We start from the raw sequence: 25,428 nt of genomic DNA, 5'->3' as shown, positions 1-25,428 counted from the left end.
AATAAATGCAAATTAAGACAACTCTGAGGTAATATTACATATCTCTCAGATTGGTTAAGATGACAGGAAAAGATAATGATGAATGTTGGAAGGGATGAGGGAAACCTGAGACACCACACTGTTGGTAGAGTTGTGAAGTAATCCAAGCATTCTGTAGAGCAATTTGGAACTATGCCCAAAGGGCTATCAAACTGTGCATATCCTTTGATCTAGCAGTATATCTACTGGGTTTATATCCCAAAAACATCTTAAAGGAGGAATAGTGACCCACATGTGCAAAAATGTTTGTGGCAGCCTGTTTTGTTGTGGTAAAAAACTGGAAACTGAGTGGCTGTCCATTAGTTGGAGAATGGCTGGATAAGTTATGGTGTATGAATGTTATGGAATATTATTGGTCTATAAGAAAAGATCAGCAGGATAATTTCAGAGAAGCTTGAAGAGACATGAACTGATGCTAAATGAAATAAGTGGAGTTCATCGTACACAACAGTTACAAGATTATACAATGATTAATCATGATGAATGAGGCTCTTTTCAACAATGAAATGATTAAGGCCAGTTCCAATGATCTTGTGATGAAGAGAGCCATCTCTACCAAGAGAGAGCCCTGTGGGAACTGACTGTGCATCACAACATAGCATTTTCACTCTTTTTGTTGTTGTTTGCTTGTATTTTTTTCTTTTTCATTCTTTTTCCTTTTTGAGCTGATTTTTCTTGTGCAGCAAGATAATTGCATAAATATGCATTCATATATTGAATTTAGCATATTTTTAATGTGTTTAATATATCTTAGATTGCTGGGATCCCCAGCTAGTGCAGACCTGCTGACACCAGCTAGAGTCTGAGCACTTACCCAATTATCATCCTCTCTAAGACCTTTGGAGACAGATGTCTCCGTCTCTGGTTATGACAGAGCAGTTCTGACACTCTTTATGCAGTTAAAGGAGCTTTATTGCTTGGTTACATCATCTTGTCTTTCCTCCTGCTTCCTCTCTCTCCTGCTTTCCTGCATCCCTGTTTCCCTGTTTCCTTGCTTCCTTCTTCCCTACTTCCTTCATTCTTACTTCTTTGCTTCTTTCATCCTTTCTCTCCCTCTGCTGTCCTGTTCTTATACCCCTCTCATCTCCCTTGCCAACGTGCCCCAACAACAAGTATGTATATAGTTTGTGTATCCAGGAGCCCAACTCCTGAGACGGTGAGGGAAATCTCGATTTGGTGCATGCTCAATGCCTGTCCTGGCATGTCTACAGGGTTTATACTCCGGACCTTTAGCCAATGAGGCAAAACTCACACCCGAAGCCTCAACATCCAAGAGTGAGCTGAGATCATCCAAAGACCACAAGGGTCAAGTTTACACAAGACTTGTCTTTGCACAGACTTGTTGCCTATACAAAAGGGGCATTGTGTGCAGGTACATGATGAAGGGTCTCAAGATTAATGCAGACTCTTGTTGTTCTGTTCCTAGCATGCTTGTTGCTAGGTACTCTAGCATTAGATTACTTGCCATCTAGGGGAGTGGGTAGGGGAAAAAGGGAGAAAATTTGGAATACCAGGTTTTCCAAGGGTCAGTATTGGGAAATTATCCCTGCATATGTTTTGAAAATAAAAAGCTTAATAAAAAAAAGAAAAAAGATACAAAGATTGAGAGAGATTAAATAATTTGCTCAAGGTTACACACTTCATAAATATCTGAGATGAGATTGTTAATCATGTTTGTACTCTGGATCCAGTGCTTTTAGCAGTTTCATCTTCTGTTTACTATAATTCTTTTCACACTAAAATATAAGTATTTGTTATTTTTTCTCATTATAAATGTATTAGAATGTAAACTTTTCAAGCATAAGTTCTCTTTATCCTCTCTCCCCTTTGTCTCCTCCCTCCTTCCCCTTTCTCTCCTACTCTCTTTCTTTTAATCTCTGTCTCTCCCCCTCTTGTTTTCTTGGACCCTCAACTTGTCTCCTCTTTCCCTCTCTTAGGAGTAAGGGAAAGTGGGCAGTCTATATGTTTTCACTACTTCTTAGAGTGACTTAAACATAGAAGAAGTTTGATAAATGTTAATGAATAAAATTTATAGTCAAGTGAGAACAGGGCTTCTGAGGAAAGGAGGCATAAGATGCTAATGATGTGGGAAAGATTCCAATCTTTGATTCCCAACCCCCCCTAGTTAATGTAAATTACCCTTTGACTCACAAATCCTGGTCCCTTTGAATTCCAATAGAAGATCTGGACCTGTCTCAGCCCCACCCGGATCTGAGCCAACTTTGGGGCTACACCCCAAAGCCCCTCGAGCTAAGTCTCTGACTTAAAAGGGACCACACTGGGAACCCCTCTTTGCAGAGATTCCACACATGTCAGCCATGTGAGGACCCTCTGTCCACTGGACCCTCTGTCCAGTGCCCTCCTTGTCTCTACTTTCACCTATTTCCTACTTCTAAACTCAGTAATAAACCTCTTTTATTAATCTAGCTCTCCGGGCCAATAAATGCTTTTATTGGGAATTCCGCACCGCTATTAGATCTCATATACTGCCGTATCTTTGCGCTGAATCCAAGGTGGGTTGCAGGGGAGTTCTGCTTGACTCCCTGTACCCCAAACCTGCCACTAGACCTTAACTAAACCCTAATTTCATTTAGGTACCCCAAATCTAGACCACATGTGGTCCACACCTCAACATTTGGTTCCTGACCTCAACACTAGTAGGGACAGAAGTAGAGCTATTTGGAGTGGAGATTTGGCTCTTATTAAAGACAAAATTCATTTACTTCCCTAGATTTCTTGAGATGCACCCTATTTCACACAATGGCATCTCATCCTTCAGACTAACATCCCTGAAAAGAAATATAGCTAACCTTTCCTTCTCTAAGGATTATTTAATTAATAGTCATTAAAAGGAAATGAGAGAACTTTGTTAAGGTGGCAGGCAGAGGAGTATTTGCTGGACCCCTCCAAGGTGCTGATTTCCCCCTCTTTTCCCACTTCATACCTTAGTGAAAGTTAAACTTAAAGGAGAAGAGAGAGTGTCTTTAATTAAACAATTCCTTTCACCCCTGTCTTTGGACCAGAGCTTCTAAAAGATTCTCCTCCTTAAATCAACCAAGCTAAGGTGCTGAAACAATAAACCACATTTCCTGCTTAAGATTTCAGCCTCCCCTTTCTTTCTTCCCCACCCACCATGTGTCAGGGACCCATATCCGGGTAGCTTTCTTTTCTATGTGCAGTTTTGTTTTGCTAAACAGATAGAGCTTCAGAGTGAGCCTGCTCAGGAGAAAAGTTTTGAATTCAGACCATTGCCAAAGAAACAAGGTGGTCCTGGGCTTATCCGGCTAAAGAGGAATCAGTTTATTTAAGGTCTCGTCAGAAGTCTAGAAAACTGGATCCTGGTCTCAGCTGCAGCCACTCTCTCTTCTCTCTATGTATGTATGATATTGGACAGTCACTCGTCTGCTTTGTTCTTCAATTTTCTGCCAATTGGGGATTACCTGCTTTCAGCAAGGAGTCTGATGATCAAATGAAAATGGATGTGAGTGTACTTTGAAATGCATAGAGGACTTTACAGATAATACTTAGTTCTGTTGTTACTCTAACTGCATGGCTGAAAAAGAAATTGACTAGGCTGAAGAAACAATGAAGTGTGTGTGTGCGTGTGTGTGTGTGTGTGTGTGTGTGTGTGTGTTTGTGTGTGTGAGAGAGGGAGAGAGAGAGAAAGAGAGTAAGAGAGAGAGAGGGAGAGGGAGGGAAGAAGGAAGAGAGAAAAAGAGAGAGGAAAGGAAGAAGGAAGGAAAAAGAGAGAGGGAGGGAGGGAGGGACAAAGAGACAGAGAGTGAGATAAAGACAGAGAGCGACATATAGAAAGAGAGATACAGATAGAATTTACCAGGATGAATTAGAATAAGTGGAGTAGAAATCCACAAATCAGTCCACTGTAGGGAGAAGACCCTTCTGTCCCACAATTATACATTTAAAGGTAGAATTATAAATGTTTGAAATGAAACTGTGACTTAAAACTGTTATTTTCACTAACCACATCTTAGCCTAGCAGGGAACCTGGTAAATTAAAAGATTTTTCAATTAGCAAAGAAGGAAGGGAAGCATTCACACAAAAATGTCATTTGTGTAGCTCCCATGGCTGACCTCTCTTTCCCAATTCTTGCTGAACCTAACAGACTGAGGTCCTTCTGGGTAGCAACTTCTTCCAACTCACAATTCCAGGAGTAATCCTGAGAGATTGAGTTTTTCATACTATCATTTTATGAACTCCATTTGGTGTGACTCCCTCCCTCCCTTATCAATTAACCAGTTAATATCAACTAGGTTTTCCCCAAAGAATATTTATGAAAAAGGCATAGCAAGGACTGAAATTACAAAAATATCCCTACCCCATCCCAACGTAGCAACATGCTTCCCTCTGTACTCTCTTGGTTCCTACAAACACTTGGCTCAAACTGAAAAGTACAGATATAAAGATACTTACATAAGATACACCTATTATCTAGAGGGTGCTTCTGGGTTCTGAAAATCCTGTTCTCCTTCCAAAGAATCTCCACTATGTTTAGTTTGGAGTATGACATAGCTAGTGGATAAATCATTTCCTGGCTTATTACCTTATCTGTCCAATCATTCTTTTGCTAGACTGAGTCCAGTAGGTTGTCTGTTGGCTGCCTTGAATCTTTACTAAGCTTAATCATAGCTGCCAGTGATTCCTATTCTGAAGTAGTAGGATAAACCTCAGACTGTTTGATAAATTTCCTGGACTATTAATCTCCTTGGTTCTCTCCTCTCAGAATACTCATTCATTGAAGATCAGAAAAGAATAAACACAAAAGGAATAGGTGTCATATCTATAGGTATACATGACATCTGGGTGAGGAATTAGGTAGGAAAAGCTGCCCATTTTCCCACTTGGAAGTCCATAGTAGCTATTAAGTGCATAAAGGATTATGCACCAGGTACAATGATCCCTGTATAGGGCTATTAGTTTCAGGTTCAACTTCTACTTTGGCATTAGTCCTTCCAGTTCCTCAGTCAACTATAAAGTTTCATTACCACATTGCACCAGATTCTTATTTACTCATGGACAAAAGTTTCCTCAAAAATCATATGTTGGATGAAATCAGATAGAGAATCATGGAGAAGCTCTAAGGACAAGGGCCTTATGGAGCAGCTTCCCATTGTAGCTGTTTTTCATATTTATGATAAAGAAACCCTCTTTCTTTTTCTTCTTTTTCATAACTATTTAACAAACATTAGAATGGACAAGTGATCTTAGTAGAATACAATCTTTAGATCTGGAAGGAATACCTAGAGAATACATCATCCGATGCCACTACTTTACAGATGAGGAAATAGGGAGCCAGTTAGGTTTAGTGAGTTGCCAAACCTGTAGAAGAAATAGCAGAGTTGAGGAAAAAAATCTTAGCTTTTTGACTCCTAATGAATATGCCACTGTCATCTATTGTTGGCATCATTACCCATCCATAATAACTTTCACCCGTTCATCATCATGTCATACTTTTAAATGAATTTTCCCTCTCTTGTATCTTTATCAAGGATTTTGTGAAAATAGTGTCTTATCTTAAATAAGAGGCTCCAAAAATAAAGTTTTTAGGTACCACATCAAGTCTGTAGAGGAACTGTATTGTGGGACTTAGGAAGTCTCACTTATTCTCTCTCATATAAATCCATAATGGTAACTACCTTCTCTTGATTTTATAGCGAGCAGGTTGCATCAAATTATAATTATCTTTTAATTGAAAAGCTCTATTTGCTAGAAGATAACAATGGGTTTGAAGAAGACAAAGAATTTTTAGAAATGTCACTGTTTTGGGTGTCACAAATGTGAAAAGTAAAGACACTTCACAAGTGCATCATATTAGGAGGTAGAATCAGAATAGAATATTTATTTACTTGTAGAAGAAGGACATATAAGAGAATTCTCTTTAGGAGCTAGTGGATCAGAAAACTATGGTAAAATGTCTTCTTTATTTGAGAGATGGGTCCATACTAGTTGATATTGCTGCTCTGTGAGTCACACATCCGGTTGCTCTATCTTAAACTCCTTACCAGATAGCAGAGTCCCAGAACTGTTAGCACTTGGATTGATTAGCAGCAACATGAAGGTACCAGATGTGAGATGATTGAGGACCTGTGCTAAGGTGTTGACAATGGAAATGGAGAAGCAGAGAGGTCTTTAATGAAGATGACCAAAAGATATTATATTTTTTAAATGGGATAATAAGATTTTGATTCAAGAATTTTTTTTTCTATTTTGAATCTCGTCTTACTTGTGCTTGATTTTCAGAAAACACTGGTTTATGGTTCTCACTCTTAGAAATGGCCAATTACCAATCCCTTGGACAAACTCTGCAGGTAAATACTACAATGTACTCCTGGGTATTCTCAATTGTCTTGTGGATTCCTCAATCATTCATAAATGTCTCACACCACTAAATTTGACAAGTAAGAGGTATATGATATACTTGAAGGTTGGAGACAAGTTCTCAAAGGAATTGGGAGAAGTCACCTAAGCCCTCAGAACAAGTTATGAAAATAATGGTTTTTGTGTGGTTTTTTGCCTTGAATCTTCATTTTAAAACATGTAACTTGGCATGTTATAATATAAAAGCCTAGAGCCACAGAAAATTGACTTTTTAATACAAAGATACATGAATGAATTTTTTAAAATCCTAATGGGCTCTTATCTACCAACAGCCCTCCCCTTTATTGTAACTTAGGCAATCAGCTATTTTGCCTTCTCCTGGAAAAACATTCCTATGTTGGCTTCTGGCTAGTAAGAGACACTATTTTGGATAGTTTCATTATCCTCGCCAAACTTTCCTAACAGTTTAATCCCCATTCCTATTTGTCTTTGGGGAATATATTTCACTTACACTGCCTTCTACACTTCAAATGATTTAAACAAATTCAATTGTGTAATTGGATCATGTCATCTTCTTCCAGAGGAGTACTGGATTGCCTGATGGTCTATTTCATCTCCTTCCTCAGTTTGATCTGGAGTAGTCCCTTAAAAAAAGCCTTGTTATGGATTGTTTCCCCTACTATGAAAAGGACTCACCATAGGTGAACTGCCTTCTCAGGTTTACACCTTCTCTGGAGTGGAGAGAAGATAAGCAAAAGTTTTGATTAAATAGTCCTCCTACTGAGTTACTGACTGAGAACAGAAATGATGTTGAATTGTGCCCTTAATTTTACCCTGAAAATTAACCTTGTGTTTCTTACAAGAAAGAATTACTCTCTTAGAATAATTGTTTTCAAATTGAATGCTCCAGTTCCTTCTGTATTAAGTAAAAGGATTAGATTACATGATTTCAAAGGTTCTTTTTAGCTCTAATATGCTAATTAGTGTTTTTATCCTACCCATTTTTTTTCTTTAGAAAGGAATGGAGAAGATGAAGGAAGCCAAAGATGGAGATGTTAATAATGGTAAGAAGACAATATCATTAATGTTTTCCTCCTAGTGCTCTTCTGAGAGGTGTAGAAATAGCAGAACTAAGGTGTCCACCATCTTTTTCCATGTAAATGTTCTGCTATAATTACAGAAATAGGGTTGGCCTGAAATATAGGCAGAAAAGAAAGAATATGTCACTAATTTGACAGGATGCTTGAAATTTATTTCTTTGAGCTAAGGAGAAGATACCTGTCCAAATATAAATATCCCTCAAATAAAAAAAAAAATCCAACTCACACTCTAAGGTAGGATTCAAATTCCACTTTTCCTTGATAAAGTCTTTTCTGATCCAAGTTAGCAACATGTCTCTAGTCTCTCAGCTCTCATACCATTTGTGAGTAATCTCTTGTGAGACATAATGTTTTGTTTGATATTTTAGTCATTGCTGTTCATATGTTACTTTCTAGACAATAGGAACCACTGAGTTCTGGATTCTTATTAAGCTATATCTCACCCTGTACCCAGCATTTGGCCATGTATATAGTGCTATTCTGTAAATGATTGTCAAATGGAATGAAAGGTTGTATGAGTAACTAACACTATAGCATAAGCTAATCTCTTTAAATATTATCACCCAGAAAACAGTGAGCAGGGCCCTAAAGAGATAAAATCTACGACAAGAAAAAAATAATGAAGAAAAGCCATTTCATAGGAAAATGTTTAGGAGGAAAATCCTAGATAGGCAGACACCTGTGATGGGGGGAGATGGTGACGAGAGCACTGGTCCCTTAAAGTTTTTAGAAACACTCATTCTTTATCCATTCTTTTCACTACCTCATTCATTGCCTGCCCTGTGCCTGCCTCTTGGAGAATGAGAGAATAAATTCCACATATAATAGTTTATCCAGCAAAGGGGACACAAAAAGTATAATGCTGATGAATATTTGTCATACTTCACTCTTCCAAAAGTATTTATTTATGTATCTAACTATGCAAATTACTGGGTTAACCATCACGAGGAGAGAAACCTGGATATAATTTTGGTTTGTATTCTCCAAATGCCTATAATTTAAGATAAATAGGTATAGGGAATAACACTAACCAAAGATATTTGATGGGATCTAATGGGATTTATTGGGATGTGTCATGATTGAGAATTACTTTCTCTTACAGAAAGTAATGATACCCATAAAAACACTGAGCCACTGAGGATCATCCTGGTGGGGAAAACAGGAGCAGGGAGAAGTGCAACAGGAAATACTATCCTTGGGCAGAAAGTATTCAAGTCCAGTTTACAATCCCAGAGAGTGACTAAGAAATGTCAAATGGAGACTGGGATGTGGAATGGGAGAAGAATATTTGTAATTGATACTCCTGCCATCTGTGAACCGGATACCTGGACTGAAGAGATATATAAAGACATTGGAGAGTGCTACCTTCTCTCCTCCCCAGGTCCCCATGTATTAATTTTGGTGACTCAGATTGGCCGCTATACTGCTAAGGACAAGGAGGCAATGAGGAAAGTGAAAAAAATCTTTGGAGTAAAAGCCATGAGATACCTCATTATGCTATTCACTCGTAAAGAAGATTTAGGGGAATCTTTACAACATTATATAGCAAGTACTGATAACAAAGACCTACAATGGGGGATCCGAGAATGTGGCAGGAGATTCTGTGCCTTCAACAACCAGGCCACTGGGGAAGAACAGAAGGCCCAAGTAGAAGAACTGATGACTATGATTGAAAAGATGGAAGAAGAGAATGAAGGCAACTATTACAGGAATAACCTTTACTTTGCTGCTGAGATCTTCCAAAGAGATGGCAATAGAGGATCTGAAGAAAGTTACCAAAACTACTTGTGCAAAGTAAAATCCCAGATTCAAAAGCAGACATCAGACCTAATAGAGTCCGAGAGTATCTATTTTGTCGGGGCATTTATGAGGGCTCAACTGTGGGTTTCTTCCCACTTTAAAATCTGCTTATGTATTTTGTTCTTTGTTTTGGTTTTTATTGTCATTATAGTTGTCTTATTGACTTCTCAAACAGCCTGAGTAGTTTTCTCCTAATCGTTGATTCCTAATAGTAATTATTGAGTTCATTCTCAGTGTCACTATCATGAAAAATTTTCTAAATGACTTCCTTAAATTTTGAAAACAGATCTGACTTTCAACTCTTATTCCTCCGAAGATACTTGGCAAAGAGACATCTAAACAAAGTCAATAGGTTTGCCATTTCTTTTCATAAGAATTAGGAAATAAAAGTGGTAATTCTGATATATGGTTATTAGTGGTGTTTTTGAAGGGAAAGTGAGATACTTTGGGCATCTATGGTGACCTCTCTTCTTTCTTTATATCCTTTGCTTTAGTAATGCCCCCACTCTTATAGTTCTAGTGATCATCTCTGTGAAGATAACTCCCACCACAATATCTCTAGCTCAATCTCTTCAGTTCTCCAGAACCAAATTTCCTATTGTCCATAGCAATTTCTACCTACTTGTCTTGCCAGTAATGTAAACTCAACATGAAAACACTTCCCCTAAAATGTGCCTTTATTTTTCTCTACCTATTTTTCAAAAATTTATCCAGTCCTTGATGTTTGAAACTTTGGGAATTTTTTCCAACTTCCTCATTCTCTGAATTGTTCAAGCCTTGAACTGTCCAAAATATCTTTCCAACCTATCCCTTCATTTCTTTTCAAAGGCACAGATCAGCGAATCATAAATTTGGAGACAGAAGTGCCTTTGTAAGTCAGCTAGGTCAACCCTTCTCATTTTATGATCTAAGAAACTGAGGCCCCAAGAGATCTCACCTGCACAGGTCTCTTCCTACCATAATTCAACTTCCACTTGTGCTATCAAAGAGCATTTCTTAAAGCATAAATATGACTCTGTCATCCCCTTTCATTCCATTCGATCAACTTTGCTTGAGGGTCCTTATCACCTCTAGGAACAATTGTAAATTAAAGCTCATCTGAAATTCATCATAAACTGCCTCTCCCTTTGCAGGGTTCTTATATGTTACATTCTACCCTGCTTTTTATGTACTTTGTAATTCAGTAATGCTGATCTCCTTGTTGTTATTTGAATGTCCAAGTTGAGATATTTTCACTAAGTGTTACTCATGCCTGAAATTCTTTCCCTCCTCATCTCTGCCTCCTAGATTCCCTTGCTTCCTTCAAGTCCAAGACTAATTCTTACATTATACAGGAAGATTTTCCTAGTCCCCTTAATTCTAAGGCCTTCCCTCCATTGATTATTTCTCATTTACACTGTATATAACTTGCTTGTGTATAATTGTACATATATCATCTCCCTCTTACAACTATGAATTTCTTGAAAGTGGGGCTGTGCTTTGTCTTTTTTTTTTTTGTATCTTCAGCTTTTAGCACAATGTCTGGTATGAAGGAGGCATGTAATAAATGTTCATTACTGACTTTCTGAAGATCATGCAGATATAAAGTGCCCAAGTTTAATCACATGACTCTTCTCAAAACCCTTCACATTACACCATGTGAGAATTGGAAAAGATTGCAAAAATCATCTAATATAACCCTTAGGAATACTCATTATAATCCAACATATTGTCTAATTAATAGAGACTAAAGTAATACTATTGACATTCCAGTTACTCAGAAATCTGGTATCCCTCTCCCTTTCCAATCTTATTTTGTACTACCTTTTCTCTACACATTCTCAGTTCTAAACAATTATACTCCCAGCCCAATCCTGTTGATTTACTACACTCTTTCACCTCTATGCTTTCACTCCTCATCCTCCTCCTTATCCAGTGGTTGAAATGCTGCCCACCATCCTCAAAACTGACCTCAAATATTGCTTCATCCAATTTTTGCCTAGTCTTTCCATTCAGAAAAAGATAATTTTATCCCCTACATTTCACATGGCTCTTCATATGTATTTCTTTCATTTACATAACATACTGCATTGTGTAGTAGAATTATCTATATCTATATCTATATATATATATCTCCTCACTTCCTTTGTTTATAAACTCTAAAAGCAGGAATTAACATTTACATCTTCCCCATTACCTAACTCAAGATTTATACACAGTCAATCTTTGTATTTGATATATTAAATATTACAAAGTCAGTTGTCATCTACATTATGAAAATTATTTCAATGCTTAGTTTGATAAGTATAATGAAATGCTTAAATTTTTTTCGGTTTGAATTAAACCAGTTTTCTCTGAGAAAAACTTTTGGCTTTAAGGTTAGATTTCTTGTTGTCTTAGGGAAAGGGAAGGGAAGGGGGAGAGAAAAGTTTTGAACATAAAGACTCACAAAAATAAATGTTGAAAACTATCTTTACATGTGTTTGGAAAACCAAAATACTATTTTAAAAAAGGACAAAAAAAGAAAAGAAAAGAAATAAACATTGATACTTTAGCAAAGTTTTAGAGTCATCTTTCTGGGCAATATTTCTCATGGTTTAGGACTGATAAAATAATTGTACATATAGAATACATACTCTGTGTGTGTGTGTGTGTGTGTGTGTGTATGTGTGTGTGTGTGTGTATCTAGCCTAAGTTTTGCTATGAAGTCCTTGATGTCATTATTTTTTTAAAATAATAATTTTTTCTCAGAAATTCATGATACCTTTACAAAGATTTGCAATATATTGATACATGATTTTATAGTGAAAAGCAGAAACATTAAAAGTATACTTTTCAGATTACAATGCATTAAAAATTATCATAAGTGATCACAGAAACATAGATTAAAAACCAACTGACAATTAAACTACCTAAGCTTAAAGTGTTAAAGAACAAATCATAAAAATAATCAATAATTTCATTAAAGGAAATGGCAATAATGAGTCATCATATAAAAATCTGTGGGATACAGAAAAAGCAATAATCAGTAGAAAATGCATACTTAATTACTTACATTGATAAAATAGAAAAAGAACAGACCAATCAGAACAAATTAAAAATCTCCAATTGAACACTAAATTGTAAGTCCTAAAAAGTAAAGATGAGATTAATAAAATTGAATATAAACCCAATTGAATTAATAAATAAAACTAGGAATTGATTACAGGAAAAATAAATAAGATAGATTAAACTGTACTGGTTAATTTGATTTTTTAAAAAACATAACAAAACCAAATCACTATTTTCAAAAATGAAAAGGGGAATTATGCCACTAATAAAAATGAAATTAAAGCAATTATAAAGAGCTATTTTGCCCAATGATAAGGCAATACATTAAAAAATTTCAATGAAATGGATGAATATTTACAAAGATATAAATGTATTTGTTAAATATCATTTAGCAGTGAATAGCTAACTTGAAACCATGTATAGCTAGCTTGAAACCATGAAACCATCAAGGACCTTCTATAAATTCTTATAATTCCCAACAAACTTCCATACTCACTTATCTTGCTCTTACTGGGGCATCTATTCTCTCCACCTCTCTCTAGCTACTCATAGTTGCCTTAGACCCTGGCACCACATCCTGACACTGAATCCCTATGATAAGTGATAATCTATATGAACTCATTCCTCCAAACTAATACCTCTCTGTTACTCCCTTATTATCTCATTCTGGACCCCTGATTTCTATTGTTAAAATCCTGTTCTCTGTCCCTTATTCCCATCTCCCTCAAATCCTTCTTCATCTCCTGTTCTAAAGCTACTCTGGTGCACTCTGGAATGCCTGCTTCTTAGCTAAAAAATTAGACTTCATCTTAAATATTTTACTTTCCTGCTCCTTCCATTTTGAATTCATTGAGATATAGCTTTTTCCTGGTGACACAGCTTCCCTGGCCACACTTTCTACCTCTTGATGCACTTTCACTTATAATGCCAAAACATTCAAATACTCTTTGCTACCTCTTTCCCCTTCCAGGTTCTCTCTCCACTACTGTGACCAACCTCTCTTCCTTTGACATTCATTCAATGCATATTTGTCATCCCAGCAAAATTTTGGTGATTATTTTCTACTAATTTTTAGAACACTCTCCTTTCTTCAATGAATGTAGTGACTGCTTCACATTCTCTTCTAAACCTCATAACAGAGGCTTTCAATCTATATGTAGATTTCCCAGTTCTTCAATTTGTCCATTTCCTATGATTACCCCACCTCTTCAAATCAGCCCTTATCATCTTACCCTTTATCTTCCCAGAAATATACCGTTTCTATGTTTATGAACTAAAATGTTTCATTTGCTCCAAACCTGTTGTCATTTCATCTCGCCTTCTTGTTTTGTTCATGCTTTCTTTATTAATAGTATTTCTTCCCAATTATATGTAAGGACAATTTTTATTCATTATTTTGGTAAGGGAATTGGAGTTAAATGATTTCCTAGGATCACACTCCTAGAAGGTGTTAAGTGTCTGAGACTGGATTTGAACTCAGGTCCTCCAGATATCATGGCCAGTGTTCTATCCACTATGCGATCTAGCTTCCCTTTTGATATTCTTTTTTTTTTTTAAACAAGATTTTCAATTCCTAATTCTCCACCCCCCCCTTTCCCTTCTCCTTAAAATGGTTATATATGTGAAATTGTATAAAACACATTTCCATATTAGTGACAATTGTGAAAGAAAAAATAGGCCAAAGGAAGAAGCTATAACAAAAAATAAATTAAGTGAAAAATGTATGCTTTGATCTGATTTCAAAGTTTATCAGTTCTTTTTCTGAATGTGGATAGCATTTTCCATCAAGAGTCCTTTGTAATTGTCATGAATCATCATGTTTCTGAGAAGAGCTAAGCCATTCATAGTTGATCAGCATAGTATTGCTGTTACTGTGTAGGATGTTCTCCTGGTTTTGCTCATTTCACTTTGCATCAGTTCATACAAGCTTTCCCAGGCAAAATCTTGTTCTTCCTCTTCACTGAGACCTTCAATTCCTCTATCTATCAGTTCTTATTCAGATTGTGTGACATTCCCTTCCCAAATTTTAGTTTGGGACCCTTTAGTAAACCATTTTAAATAGAATGTATCCTCTTCTCAAGTTCCCTTGTTGTTTACTTGAGTTTACTCAATCAAACTTCAGCCTTAGATTATTTGTAAAATCTGCTCTCTCCACTCCTATCCACATTCAACTGAATGAAGATGGAACCAGTCACAAAATGGTGCCAAATCCACTACAAATTAATCATACATAAATTCCTACGAATTAATCTTACATAATCTCAGTTGGGCCTTCATGGAAGTAAGGCAATCCTTTTATATCTCAATTTAATTCACTATTCCATTAACCTAACAGTTTTTCAAATTTTTATGGCTTCTTCTTTTCACACTCTCAGCTGAGAATCTTGACTCATATTTCACTGACAAATATGTAGCCTTTAGCCAAGGATACACTCACTAATGATACATGATTAGGATCATAAACTTTACAACTGGAAGGGACCTTTGAAACATTCTTTTCCAACCCAAACAGTATGCTGAGGAGCAAACTGATCTCCTTAACTAAAGAGATTTTAATTGTCCATTAATTTTAGTTGTTAATTACACATAGTTATTATAATCTAAAGGAGAGGGAAACACAATAGCAGGGAAGATTTCAGTGACATTGAAGAATATCTGTAGCCATGTATCAAATAGCCAAATGAGTTTACTTACTGATATACAATAACTAATTCAGACCACTGGCTGCTTCCCCCTTGTCAGGTAGTTTCAAATGTAATTTATGTGACAGGATTATGTGAAACAACCTTCCAGTGGTGTTCTTGTCCTATATATTTAGCAGTTCCATCATTAAACCCTGAATGTTTAAATAGGGATGCCCATAGTCCAATTCATAAAAGGAATTTGTGTTCTCAATATCACTATGTTATTAATAATCAATTATTCTATGTCCACTAAGGCCCAGGTTTCAATATTACCACAATAACCTCTACACAATTGTCAGTTTTACATATGACAGCCAAATAACCATAACATAATCTATCATAAAAATAGACAGAAATCCCATGTAATTTACAGTCACCTCAAATTCTCTTAACATACACACACAATAAAATTATTTTAAAAATTAACACTTTTCCATATGATTTTCTAACTAGATGTTCCATTCAAATTATCAATTGTTTTTGCAAATCAATCTTTCTTGTCCCATGTATGTAAAATTACCTCTTTTTTCCTTTTGTTTTCTTTTTCTTTAAAACTTTTAAGATACACAGTTAACCACTAAATAACTTCAAAAAGCTTATACAAACGTTCAGCAGAGCTGGCAATTGTAAAGCATACCTCATAATTTTCTTACAGCAAACTGATATTGTCCCTTTAGTAGTCAAATAGTCATTCCTCTCAGAACATCTATGCCATCTGATACATTTCAAAGGTTGGAATTCCACTGGAATTCCACCAATCTCCTATTTTACTCCTGCTTTTAGTAAGGCGTAAATAATTCTCACTTAGACAATCTTTTTGAGTGTTGTTAGTCATATTGGACCAGTCATCAGTACCTGTAGGAGCAATCCTGGACTCCCCCAGATCACCTAATTGAGATATTTTGTCTATTATTTCCCCTAAATTTTCACCCATAACTACCAACAGCAAGGTTAAAATGATATGTTTGTAAGCAGGAGGTGCAATTTTAATTACTGGACTGTGATGGAGAACTATTATGGGACTCAGTGTATGTATCAGCATCTTTCATAATTATAACAGTTTTCATGATCTCCTCTTTTAATCTCTTAATGCCATCTTTTAGAGTACACCAAGCTCTCTTTTTATTTGGCCACATTGTAGTATCAGGATATTTGTTCTTCAGACCCTCACATACTATCTCCAAAAGGGAGTTGTTTATGGAAATGCTGGCAGCATCATTTGTATTAACACAATCTCTAAAGGCTTGCTGTACAAAGAGGTTGGAATATAGACTAATAAATTTGATACAATCTTTGGAATCCAAGCAAGTTCTTCCTGCTCCTTCATTACTAAGAAGGATTACCCAAGAAATTTTGGGACTGACTTTTGGGAGAAGCGGGCAATAATGTCAGTAATCTTTTATTGTTTAAAATCCTCAGTGACATTCTTAGTCCTTTGAGCCCCATTTGGATCTTTTTCTAACCTCCTCCTATATATTGGGCGTGCAGTTAAATCGTCTGGGTATTTTTCCTCATGCTCTTCCCATGCCCCTAACTCTAAATCCTCCTCACTTTCATCCCATACATCACCATCCCATTTGTCTGGATCCCAGTTAATTGGGGCCAAAGCTATCACAGCATGCACTTTCTTCTTATTAACCTTCCCCTTCCTTCTCATATTTATATTGTACCACCCTTACTGCAGCCTTTACTGATATGTTCTGATAAATTCTAGTTTGATCTCTCAACATAGTTTTGACACTATAACATAGATAGCATTCCTTGTATCATTCATTTTTTCTCAAACTTCATATATAATCTGTTGTCAAGTTCTGTCAATTAATCTTCAAAATATCTCTCACATGTGTCCCTTTTCATCTTTGATATTGCTGCCATCTTGGTTAAGTCCCAGAGAATTGCAATAATCTTTTCTTTGGTCTCCTTAGCTCAAGTATCTCCTTTATTCCAGTTCCTTCTACTCTTAGCTATCAGATTGATCAGCCTAAAACACAGATCTTACCATGTTGCTCTCCTTTTCAGTAAACTTCAGTGACTCCCTATTACTTCCAGGATCAAATATGAAAGCTTCCATTTGGTCTTCAATGCTGTGCATAACCTGGCACCTTCTTGTCTTTCTAATCTTCCTTTACTTTATTTCCCTCCATGCACTTTTTTATTCATTGACATCAGTCTTCTTGCTGTAAATATCATCTGACATTCCCCTTCCTGAACGAACATTTTCACTGGCTGATCTCCATGCCTGGAATAATCTCTCTCCTCATCTCAGCTTCCTAGTTTCTTTGGCTTTCCCAAAACCTGAACTAAAATCCCACCTTTTGTAAGAAGCTTTTTCTAGTCTTCTGTAATTGTACTGCTCCCCCTCTGTGAATATTTTCATTCAATCATGCATGAATATCGATTATACAAAGTTATTGGGGGTGATTCCTCCATTCTTAAGAGTAGAGACATTTTATTTTTTGGTCTCTGAATCTTGAGAATTTAGTACAGAGACTGGCATATAATGGGTACTTAATATATGCTAGTCAACTTGACAAAAGATCTGAGTGAAATGAGCAGGACCAGGAGATCATTATATACTTCAACAACAATACTATATGATGACCAGTTCTGATGGACCTGGCCATCCTCAACAATGAAATCAACCTGCATTTTTGATTTCCTTCACAGGCTAATTGTACAATATTTCAGAGTCCGATTATTTTTGTGTAGCAAAATAACAGTTTGGTCATTACACAACTTGTTGTGTATCTAATTTACATTTTAATATATTTAACATCTACTGGTTATGCAGCCATCTGGGGGAGGGGGTGGAGGGAAGGAGGGGAAAATTGGAACAAGAGGTTTGGCAATTGTTAATGCTGTAAAGTTACCCATACATATAACCTGTAAATAAAAGGCTATTAAAATTTTAAAAATAATAAAAATAAAAAGATTTTTGCCTTTAGAGTATAAGTTTGGATTCCCCCAGACAATGGGAGAAAAAGTCAGGAGGTGGGATGGGGATTTCTGCATTAGAGTCTGTATAATCTTATGTTTTGCAATTTGTGCTTTGCATTCCTCTACTGACACCTTGTCTATTGAGAGTTGTCCTTTTTCATAGGATCATAATAAATCCCTTTTAGCTTTTTACTTTGAAGAGTCTGTTTTCAATATGGGTAAGGGTCTTTCACACAACTTGAATGGTAAAATCAGCTTGTGGGAGCAAGTCACTGCAACCAATGGTATGCTGTCTTTAGCTCCCTCCATTGAGGGGTGGGAGGTCTCATTGGGTCTCTCCTCTTTGCTGCTGGAATGCTTTCTACCCTGCTAGTGATCTATTCTGGGGTCTTGGTAGGCCTAGTTCTGACCCATAAGTGAGCCACAATCTCTGTGATCAAATTTATGCTGTCTGTGCCCTTTTCTTCTTGGTATACTAGGAACATCTCAGGCAGTCTATTGACCAGAAGGAGGGAATGTGAAAATGGAATAGTTAATGACTTTACTAACCACCTTGAATTGCTCCAGTTCCCTTATTGTCCAGAAGAGATCTTAATAACCTGGAAATCAGATAAAACTAGGCATTCCTTGTTGGGCATATTGGCAGTTTCCTGTAGTATTTGTGCATTGGGATTTCCTTGTGGTGTTGGCATAATGAATCCAGAACTTCCTCTGCTCTGCCAGATAACCAACTCAGACTGATTTATATCAATTCCTAGTTCTGAAAAACAACCTAGTCCAGCAATTACCTGATAAGACCACTGATAAGACTGTGCTAATATATCACCCTTTACTGTGATTTTTGTTTTTATAACCCCTGTTACCTAAGTCTATCTTGAGCTCAGTTCTAACCCTGCTCCCATGTCTACATATCTACCTACTTGAGAGATATAAAGCCATGGATACCTGATTGTTTTGTCTTCCTTAGATTGAAAGCCTGATTGCATTGTTTTGATTCCCAAGTCAGTCTGGCCTCCTCAGGGTAATAAAGAAGTTCAGGCATATCAAGATAGTTAGTAAGTCATTAAACATTTTGTTGAACCATAAGATACCCTAATAATGCTAGGGTCCCCAGGTCAGTGTTGCACCTATGGTGAAAAAAATTTGCAAACTCAGTTTGTCTCCAAGTCAAGGGCAAAGATGTATTATGCTGCTAACAGTGGGTTAAGTTTCCAAAGAAGTTAGCAAAGAACTAGGAGCAAAAATTTATAGGAAAAAGATAGAAAGATTAGGTGCTTCATGCCAATGATATGCTAATTTTATGGCTAAGAGGTAGAATTGAGGAGGGATCTTAGAAGTGGAATTGAGTAGTCTGGTATGAACCCCAATATTGAATTCTATGGCTTAGATTGTCTCAGAAACTTTGTTATTACCGACCAACAGATTGTTATCTGCCAGCCAGCATTGTTTGTGGAACTATAGTACTCCCCACGCCAGGTAACTTTAGGGCTATTGCTACATCCTCCCTAGGAGCTACCCTACATTAATGCCTTGGTCCTCTTTTGAGAACAATGGACAAACCACAAGCACCTTGATATATTTATAATACAATTCATTTAATTTTCTGTGAGCTGAATTTTGCCTCATTAATCAGGGTGAAAGCTGAGATGAAGAATTTTCCTTTCAACAGGACAATGTAGCTTATAGGGCTGAGAACAAGAGAAGAGGAGTGAGGAAGTTCACTTAGCAGAAGATTTTAGTGGGAGGGGAAGAAGGAACTTGAAAACGATGGCCAAATGAACAATCAGGAAAATAATCCAAAGTTACCAAGGGAAACATAGAAGGAGAGAAGGTCTAGTTAATCCACAGATATAATAATGAATAATTGGTTATAAGTTAGTGCAAAGTAATGTTGTATACTTCTTTTTATATTATTATACCTTTTTATTTACAAAACATATGTATAGGTAATTTTTCTTTTTTTTTTTTTTTTTGGCTGGTAATATTTTCACTTTTTTTTTTTCCTTTTTTTAAAATTATAATAACTTTTTATTGACAGAACCCATGCCAGGGTAATTTTTTTTTTATAACATTATCCCTTGTACTCACTTCTGTTCCAATTTTTCCCCTCTCTCCCTCCACCCCCTCCCCTAGATGGCAAGCAGTCCTATATATGTTAAATATGTCGCAGTATATCCTAGATTAAATATATGTGTGCGGAACTGAACAGTTCTCTTGTTGCATAGGGAGAATTGGATTCAGAAGGTAGAAATAACCCAGGAAGAAAAACAAAAATGCAAACAGTTTACATTCATTTCCCAGTGTTCTTTCTTTGGGTGTAGCTGCTTCTGTCCATCCTTGATCAAATGAAACTGAATTAGATCTCTTTGTCAAAGAAATCTATTTCCATAAGAATACGTCTTCATACAGTATCGTTGTTGAAGTACATAATGATCTCCTGACTCTGCTCATTTCACTTAGCAGCAGTTCATGTAAGTCTCTCCAAGCCTCTCTGTATTCATCCTGCTGGTCATTTCTTACAGAACAATAATATTCCATTACATCCATATACCACAATTTACCCAACCATTCTCCAATTGATGGGCATCCATTCATTTTCCAGTTTCTAGCCACTACAAACAGGGCTGCCACAAACATTTTGGCACATACAGGTCCCTTTCCCTTCTTTAGTATCTCTTTGGGGTATAAGCCCAGTAGTAGCACTGCTGGATCAAAGGGTATGCACAGTTTGATAACTTTTTGGGCATAATTCCAAATTGCTCTCCAGAATGATTGGATTCATTCACAACTCCACCAACAATGCATCAGTGTTGCATGGGTAATTTTTCAACATTGACCCTTGTAAACCTTCTGTTCCAACTTTTCCCCTCTTCCCCTCCACCCCCTTCTCTAGATGGCAGGTGACAGTCCAATACATGTTAAATATGTTAAAGTATACATTAAATCCAATATATGTATACATATTTATGTAGTTAACTTGCTGCACACGAAAAATAAGATTTAGAAAGAAGGTAAAAATAACCTGAGAAGGAAAACAAAAATGCAACAGACAATAACAGAAAGAATGAAAATGCTATGTTGTGGTCCACACTCATTTCTTATAGTTCTTTCACTGGGTGTAGCTGGTTCTCTTCATTACTGAACAATTGAAACTCTCATTGTTGAAGAGAGCCATGTCCATCAGAATTGACCATCATATAGTATTGTTGTTAAAGTGTATAATGATCTCCTGGTTCTGCGCAGTTCACTTAGCATCAGTTCATGTAAGTCTCTCCAGGCCTCTCTGAAACCATCCTGCTGGTCATTTCTTATAGAACAATAATATTCCATATACTCATATACCACAATTTATTCATCCATTCTCCATTTGATGGGCATCCATTCAACTTCCAGTTCCTTGCCACTACAAAAAGGGCTACCACTAACATTTTTGCACATATAGATCCCTTTCCCTTCTTTAAGATCTCTTTGGGATATAGTCTCTACAAGCCTCTCCAAAAGCATCCTCTTGATCATTTCTTACAGAAAAATAATATTTCATAACATTCATATACCATTCAGTCATTCTCCAACTGATGGGCATCCACTCAGTTTCCAGTTTCTTGCCATTATAAAAAGAGCTGCCACAAACATTTTTGCATATGTGGGTCCCTTTCCTTCCTTTATGATATCTTTGGGATATAGGCCCAATAGAAACACTGCTGGATCAAAGGGTATGCACAGACTGATAACTTTTTAAGCATATTCCAAATTACTCTCCAGAATGGCTGGATATGTTCACAGGTCCACCAACAATGTATCAGTGTCCCAGTTTTCCCACTTCTCCTCCAACATTCCTCAATTTCTTTTCCTGTCATCTTAGCCAATCTGGGAGGTGTGTAGTGGTATCTTAGAGTTGTCTTCATTTGCATTTCTCTGATCAATAGTAATTTAGACCAAGTTTTCATATGATTAGAAATGGTTTTTATTTCATCATCTGAAAAATTGTTCATATCCTTTGACCATTTATCAATAGGAGAATGGCTTGAATTCTTATAAATTTGAGTCAATTCTCTATATATTTTAGAAATGAGACCTTTATCAGGAGCCTTGAATGTAAAAATGTTTTCCCAATTTATTGCTTCTCTTCTAATCTTATCTGCATTAGTTTTGTTTATACAAAAACTTTTTAACATAATATAATCAAAATTATGTATTTGATGTTCGATTACGAGTTCCAGTTCTTATTTGGACACAAATTCCTTCCTTTACCTTGAGAGGTAAACTATCTATATTCTTCTAATTTGCTTATTATTATAAGCACTCTTTATATTTAAATCATGAATCCATTTTGATCTTATCTTGGTATGTGGTGTTAGGTGTGTGGGTCAATGCCTAGTTTCTTCCATATTAATTTCCAATTTTCCCAGGAGTTTGTGTCAAATGGTGATTTCTTATCCCCAAAACTGGGGTCTTTAGGTTTGTCAGACACTAGTTTGCTATAGTTATTGACTATTTTGTCCTGTGATCTTAACCTATTTCACTGATTATCTACTCCATTTCTTAGCCAGTACCAAATGATTATGATGATCATTGGTTTATAATATTGTTTTAGGTCTGGCACAGCTAGGCCATCTTCATTGGCATTTTTTAATTAATTTCTTTGAAATTCTAGACATATCATCCTGCCATCTAGGGGAGGGGGTGGGGGGGTAAGAGGTGAAAAATTGGAACAAGAGGTTTGGCAATTGTTAATGCTGTAAAGTTACCCATGTATATATCCTGTAAATAAAAGGCTATTAAATCATCAAAAAAAAAATCAAAAAAAAAATAAAATAAAAAAATAAAATTTTACATTATTGATGAAAAAAAAAAAAAAAAGAAAGAAATTCTTGACATATTTTCTTCCAGATGAACTTTGTTGTTGCTTTTTAGAGGTTTGTAAAATAATTTCTTGGGAGTTTAATTGATATGGCACTGAATAAGTAGATTAATTTGGGTAGTGGTGTCATTTTTATTATATTCACTCAGCCTACCCATGAGCACTTGATTTTTTCCAACTTATTAGATCTGACTTTATTTGTGTGGAAAGTGTTTTGTAGTTGTGTTCATATAGTTCCTAACTTTCCCTTGACACATAGATTCCCAAATATTTTATACTATCAACAGTTATTTTGAATGGAATTTCTTTTTGTATCTCTTGCTGCTAGACTTTGTTGGTAATATAACAAAAATGATTATGATTTATGTGGATTTATTTTGTCTCCTGCAACTTTGCTTAAGTTGTAGATTGTTTCTAGAAGTTTTTTAGTTGATTCTCTAGAGTTCCTTAAGTGTACCATCATATTATCTGCAAAAAGTGATAATTTGGTTTTCTCATTACCTACTCTAATTCTTTTAACCACTTTTTCTTCTCTTATTGCCAAAGCTGACATTTCTAATACAATATTGAATAGTAATAGTGATAATGGGCAACTTTTTTCACTCTTGATCTTACTGGGAATGGTTCTAGTTTGTCCCCATTATATATTATACTTGTTGATGGCTTAAAAAGTGCTACAGATTATTTTAAGGTACACTCCATTTATTCCTATAGTCTCTAGTGTTTTTAATGGGAATGAGTTTTGGATTTTATCAAATGCTTTTTTTTTTTTTTTTTTTTTTGCATCTATTGAGACAATCATATGATATTTTGGTTAGTTTTTTAATTGATATAGTCAATTATGCTAATAGTTTTCCTAATATTGAACCAGTCCTGCATTCCTGGTATAAATTCTATTTGGTCATAATATATTATCTTACAGATGACTTTCTGTAATCTCCTTGCTAAGGTTTTATTTAAGATTTTTGTATCAATATTCATTAGGGAAATGGGTCTATAATTTTCTTTCTCTGTCTTCATCCTACCTGGTTGAAGTATCAGCACCATATCTGTGTCATAAAAGAAAGCCAATTCTTAATTATGAGATCTGTGGATTAACTAGATCTTTACTCCTATGTCTTCCTCTGTACCTATGAACTATTTTCCTGCTTGTTCACCTGGCCATTATTTTCAAATTCCTCCTTCATCTCTCACTAAAATCTTCTGCTAATTGAGCTTTCCTCCTTCTCTTGCCCTAAGCCCTGTAAGCTACACTGTCCTGTTGAAAGGAAAATTCATTTGAGCTTTCACACTGATTAATGGGACAAAATTTAGGATATCGAGAATTAAAAGAATTATAAATACATCAAGGTGGTTCTTTGTCCAGTGTTCTCAAAGAGGACTATGTTGTTGATGTAGTGTAATTCCTAGGGAGAATGTAGCAATAACTCTAAGGTTACCTGGCCTTGGGAATGCTGTAGTTCCACACACAATGCTGTCTGTCTGATAACAATCTGTTGGACAGTAATAAAAAAGTCTCTGAGACATTCTAAGCCATAGAATTCAATAATGGGTGCATATCAGACCACTCCTCAAGTCCACCTCTAAGACTACTCCTCAATTTTACCTTTAAGTCATAAAATTAACATATCTTTCAGTCTTTTTTTCTATAAATTTATCTTCTTGCTCCTGGTTATTTGTTTTTTTTTTTTTGTTTGTTTTGTTTTTTGTTTGTTTGTTTTGGAACTTATCCCACTGTTAGCAGAATAATAAATCTTTGTCCCTTAACTTGGAGACTGAGTTTGTGATTTCTTTCACCATATCTGTAATGCCAACCTGGGTACCCTAACATTGTTGGGGTGTCTTATGCCTCAACAAAATGATTAAAGACTGTACTCATCACCTTGATTTTCTTGAACTTCCTTATAATACTGAGGAGACCATTTTGACTAGGAAATCAGAATCAGTCAATCAGGAGTTCAGTCTAATTAAGATAAAACAATTAGGTATCTATGACTTTATACCTCCTACTTAGGTAGATATGTATATATGGTAACACATGTGTTTACCTAACTGCAATAACCAGCTAAGTTATAGCTAAAAGCTGTATGTGTTCCATTGTCTTAGATAAATAAACAGTTCCCCCACCCACCCAATTTTTCATTAGCATTTAAGTACCTAATACAGTAAAAAGTATGCTATGGATTAGCATTATTTTTTTCTGGGTCCTAAGTAAATTAGAACTCCCCAGCTAATGGAAGATAATGTCAGAAATGCAGTGGGGACTTCTGGTTAAGGTTTCTATAATCTTGTGTTTTGTAGTTTGCACTTTGCGCTCCTCTACTGACACCTTATCTGTTGGGAGTTGCCCTTTCTGGAGAGATTATAATAAATCCTTTTTTGCTCTGCACCTTGAGAGTCTCTGATTTTAATTTGGGTAAGGCTCACTGTCTCACATAGAAATGAGCTCAAGGTGGACATAGACAACAGGGGTTATAAAGAGAAAAATCAGAGAGGGGTGATGTAATTGCAAATGGTCTTATCAGATAATTCCTGGGCTGGGTTGTTTTTTAAAACTGGGAATTTATATAAATCAGTCTGAGTTGTTTATCTGGCAGAGCAAGAGAAGTTTGGGATCAGTATGCCAACACTACAAAGATT

General features: G+C 36.0%; 3 protein-coding genes across 5 annotated transcripts in view; 2 read left to right on the top strand and 1 right to left on the bottom strand.

Annotated features, from left to right (window-relative positions):
- The window catches only part of LOC100919534 (GTPase IMAP family member 7), a 56,208-nt gene extending 50,055 nt beyond the window's left edge, over positions 1-6,153 (bottom strand). For both annotated transcript variants that reach the window (XM_031939398.1, XM_031939402.1), the window contains exon 1: positions 4,472-6,153. The gene's annotated coding sequence lies outside the window, so the exon portion shown is untranslated. The remainder of the gene's footprint in view (positions 1-4,471) is intronic.
- Positions 6,154-6,304: 151 nt separating this feature from the next.
- Positions 6,305-9,674, top strand: LOC100915014 (GTPase IMAP family member 5). The gene is made up of 3 exons (XM_031939404.1): positions 6,305-6,366; positions 7,392-7,440; positions 8,579-9,674. The coding sequence occupies exons 1-3, from the start codon at positions 6,331-6,333 to the stop codon at positions 9,454-9,456; spliced, it is 963 nt and encodes a 320-aa protein (XP_031795264.1). The 5' UTR covers positions 6,305-6,330; the 3' UTR covers positions 9,457-9,674.
- Positions 6,335-25,428, top strand: part of LOC100915272 (GTPase IMAP family member 4) — a 34,607-nt gene continuing 15,513 nt past the window's right edge. Inside the window, exons 1-2 of one of the 2 annotated variants that reach the window (XM_031939393.1) lie at positions 6,335-6,366; positions 7,392-7,440. In XM_031939393.1, the coding sequence (XP_031795253.1) occupies positions 7,423-7,440 (18 nt within the window). In that variant the 5' untranslated portion in view covers positions 6,335-6,366; positions 7,392-7,422. The remainder of the gene's footprint in view (positions 6,367-7,391; positions 7,441-25,428) is intronic. The other variant, XM_031939394.1, reaches the window with a different exon arrangement.

Source organism: Sarcophilus harrisii, chromosome 5 (assembly GCF_902635505.1).
Source record: "Sarcophilus harrisii chromosome 5, mSarHar1.11, whole genome shotgun sequence".
In the NCBI taxonomy this organism is placed as follows: domain Eukaryota; kingdom Metazoa; phylum Chordata; class Mammalia; order Dasyuromorphia; family Dasyuridae; genus Sarcophilus; species Sarcophilus harrisii.
Note: the sequence above shows the minus strand (reverse complement) of the source record. Positions and strands in the feature narration are given on the sequence as shown.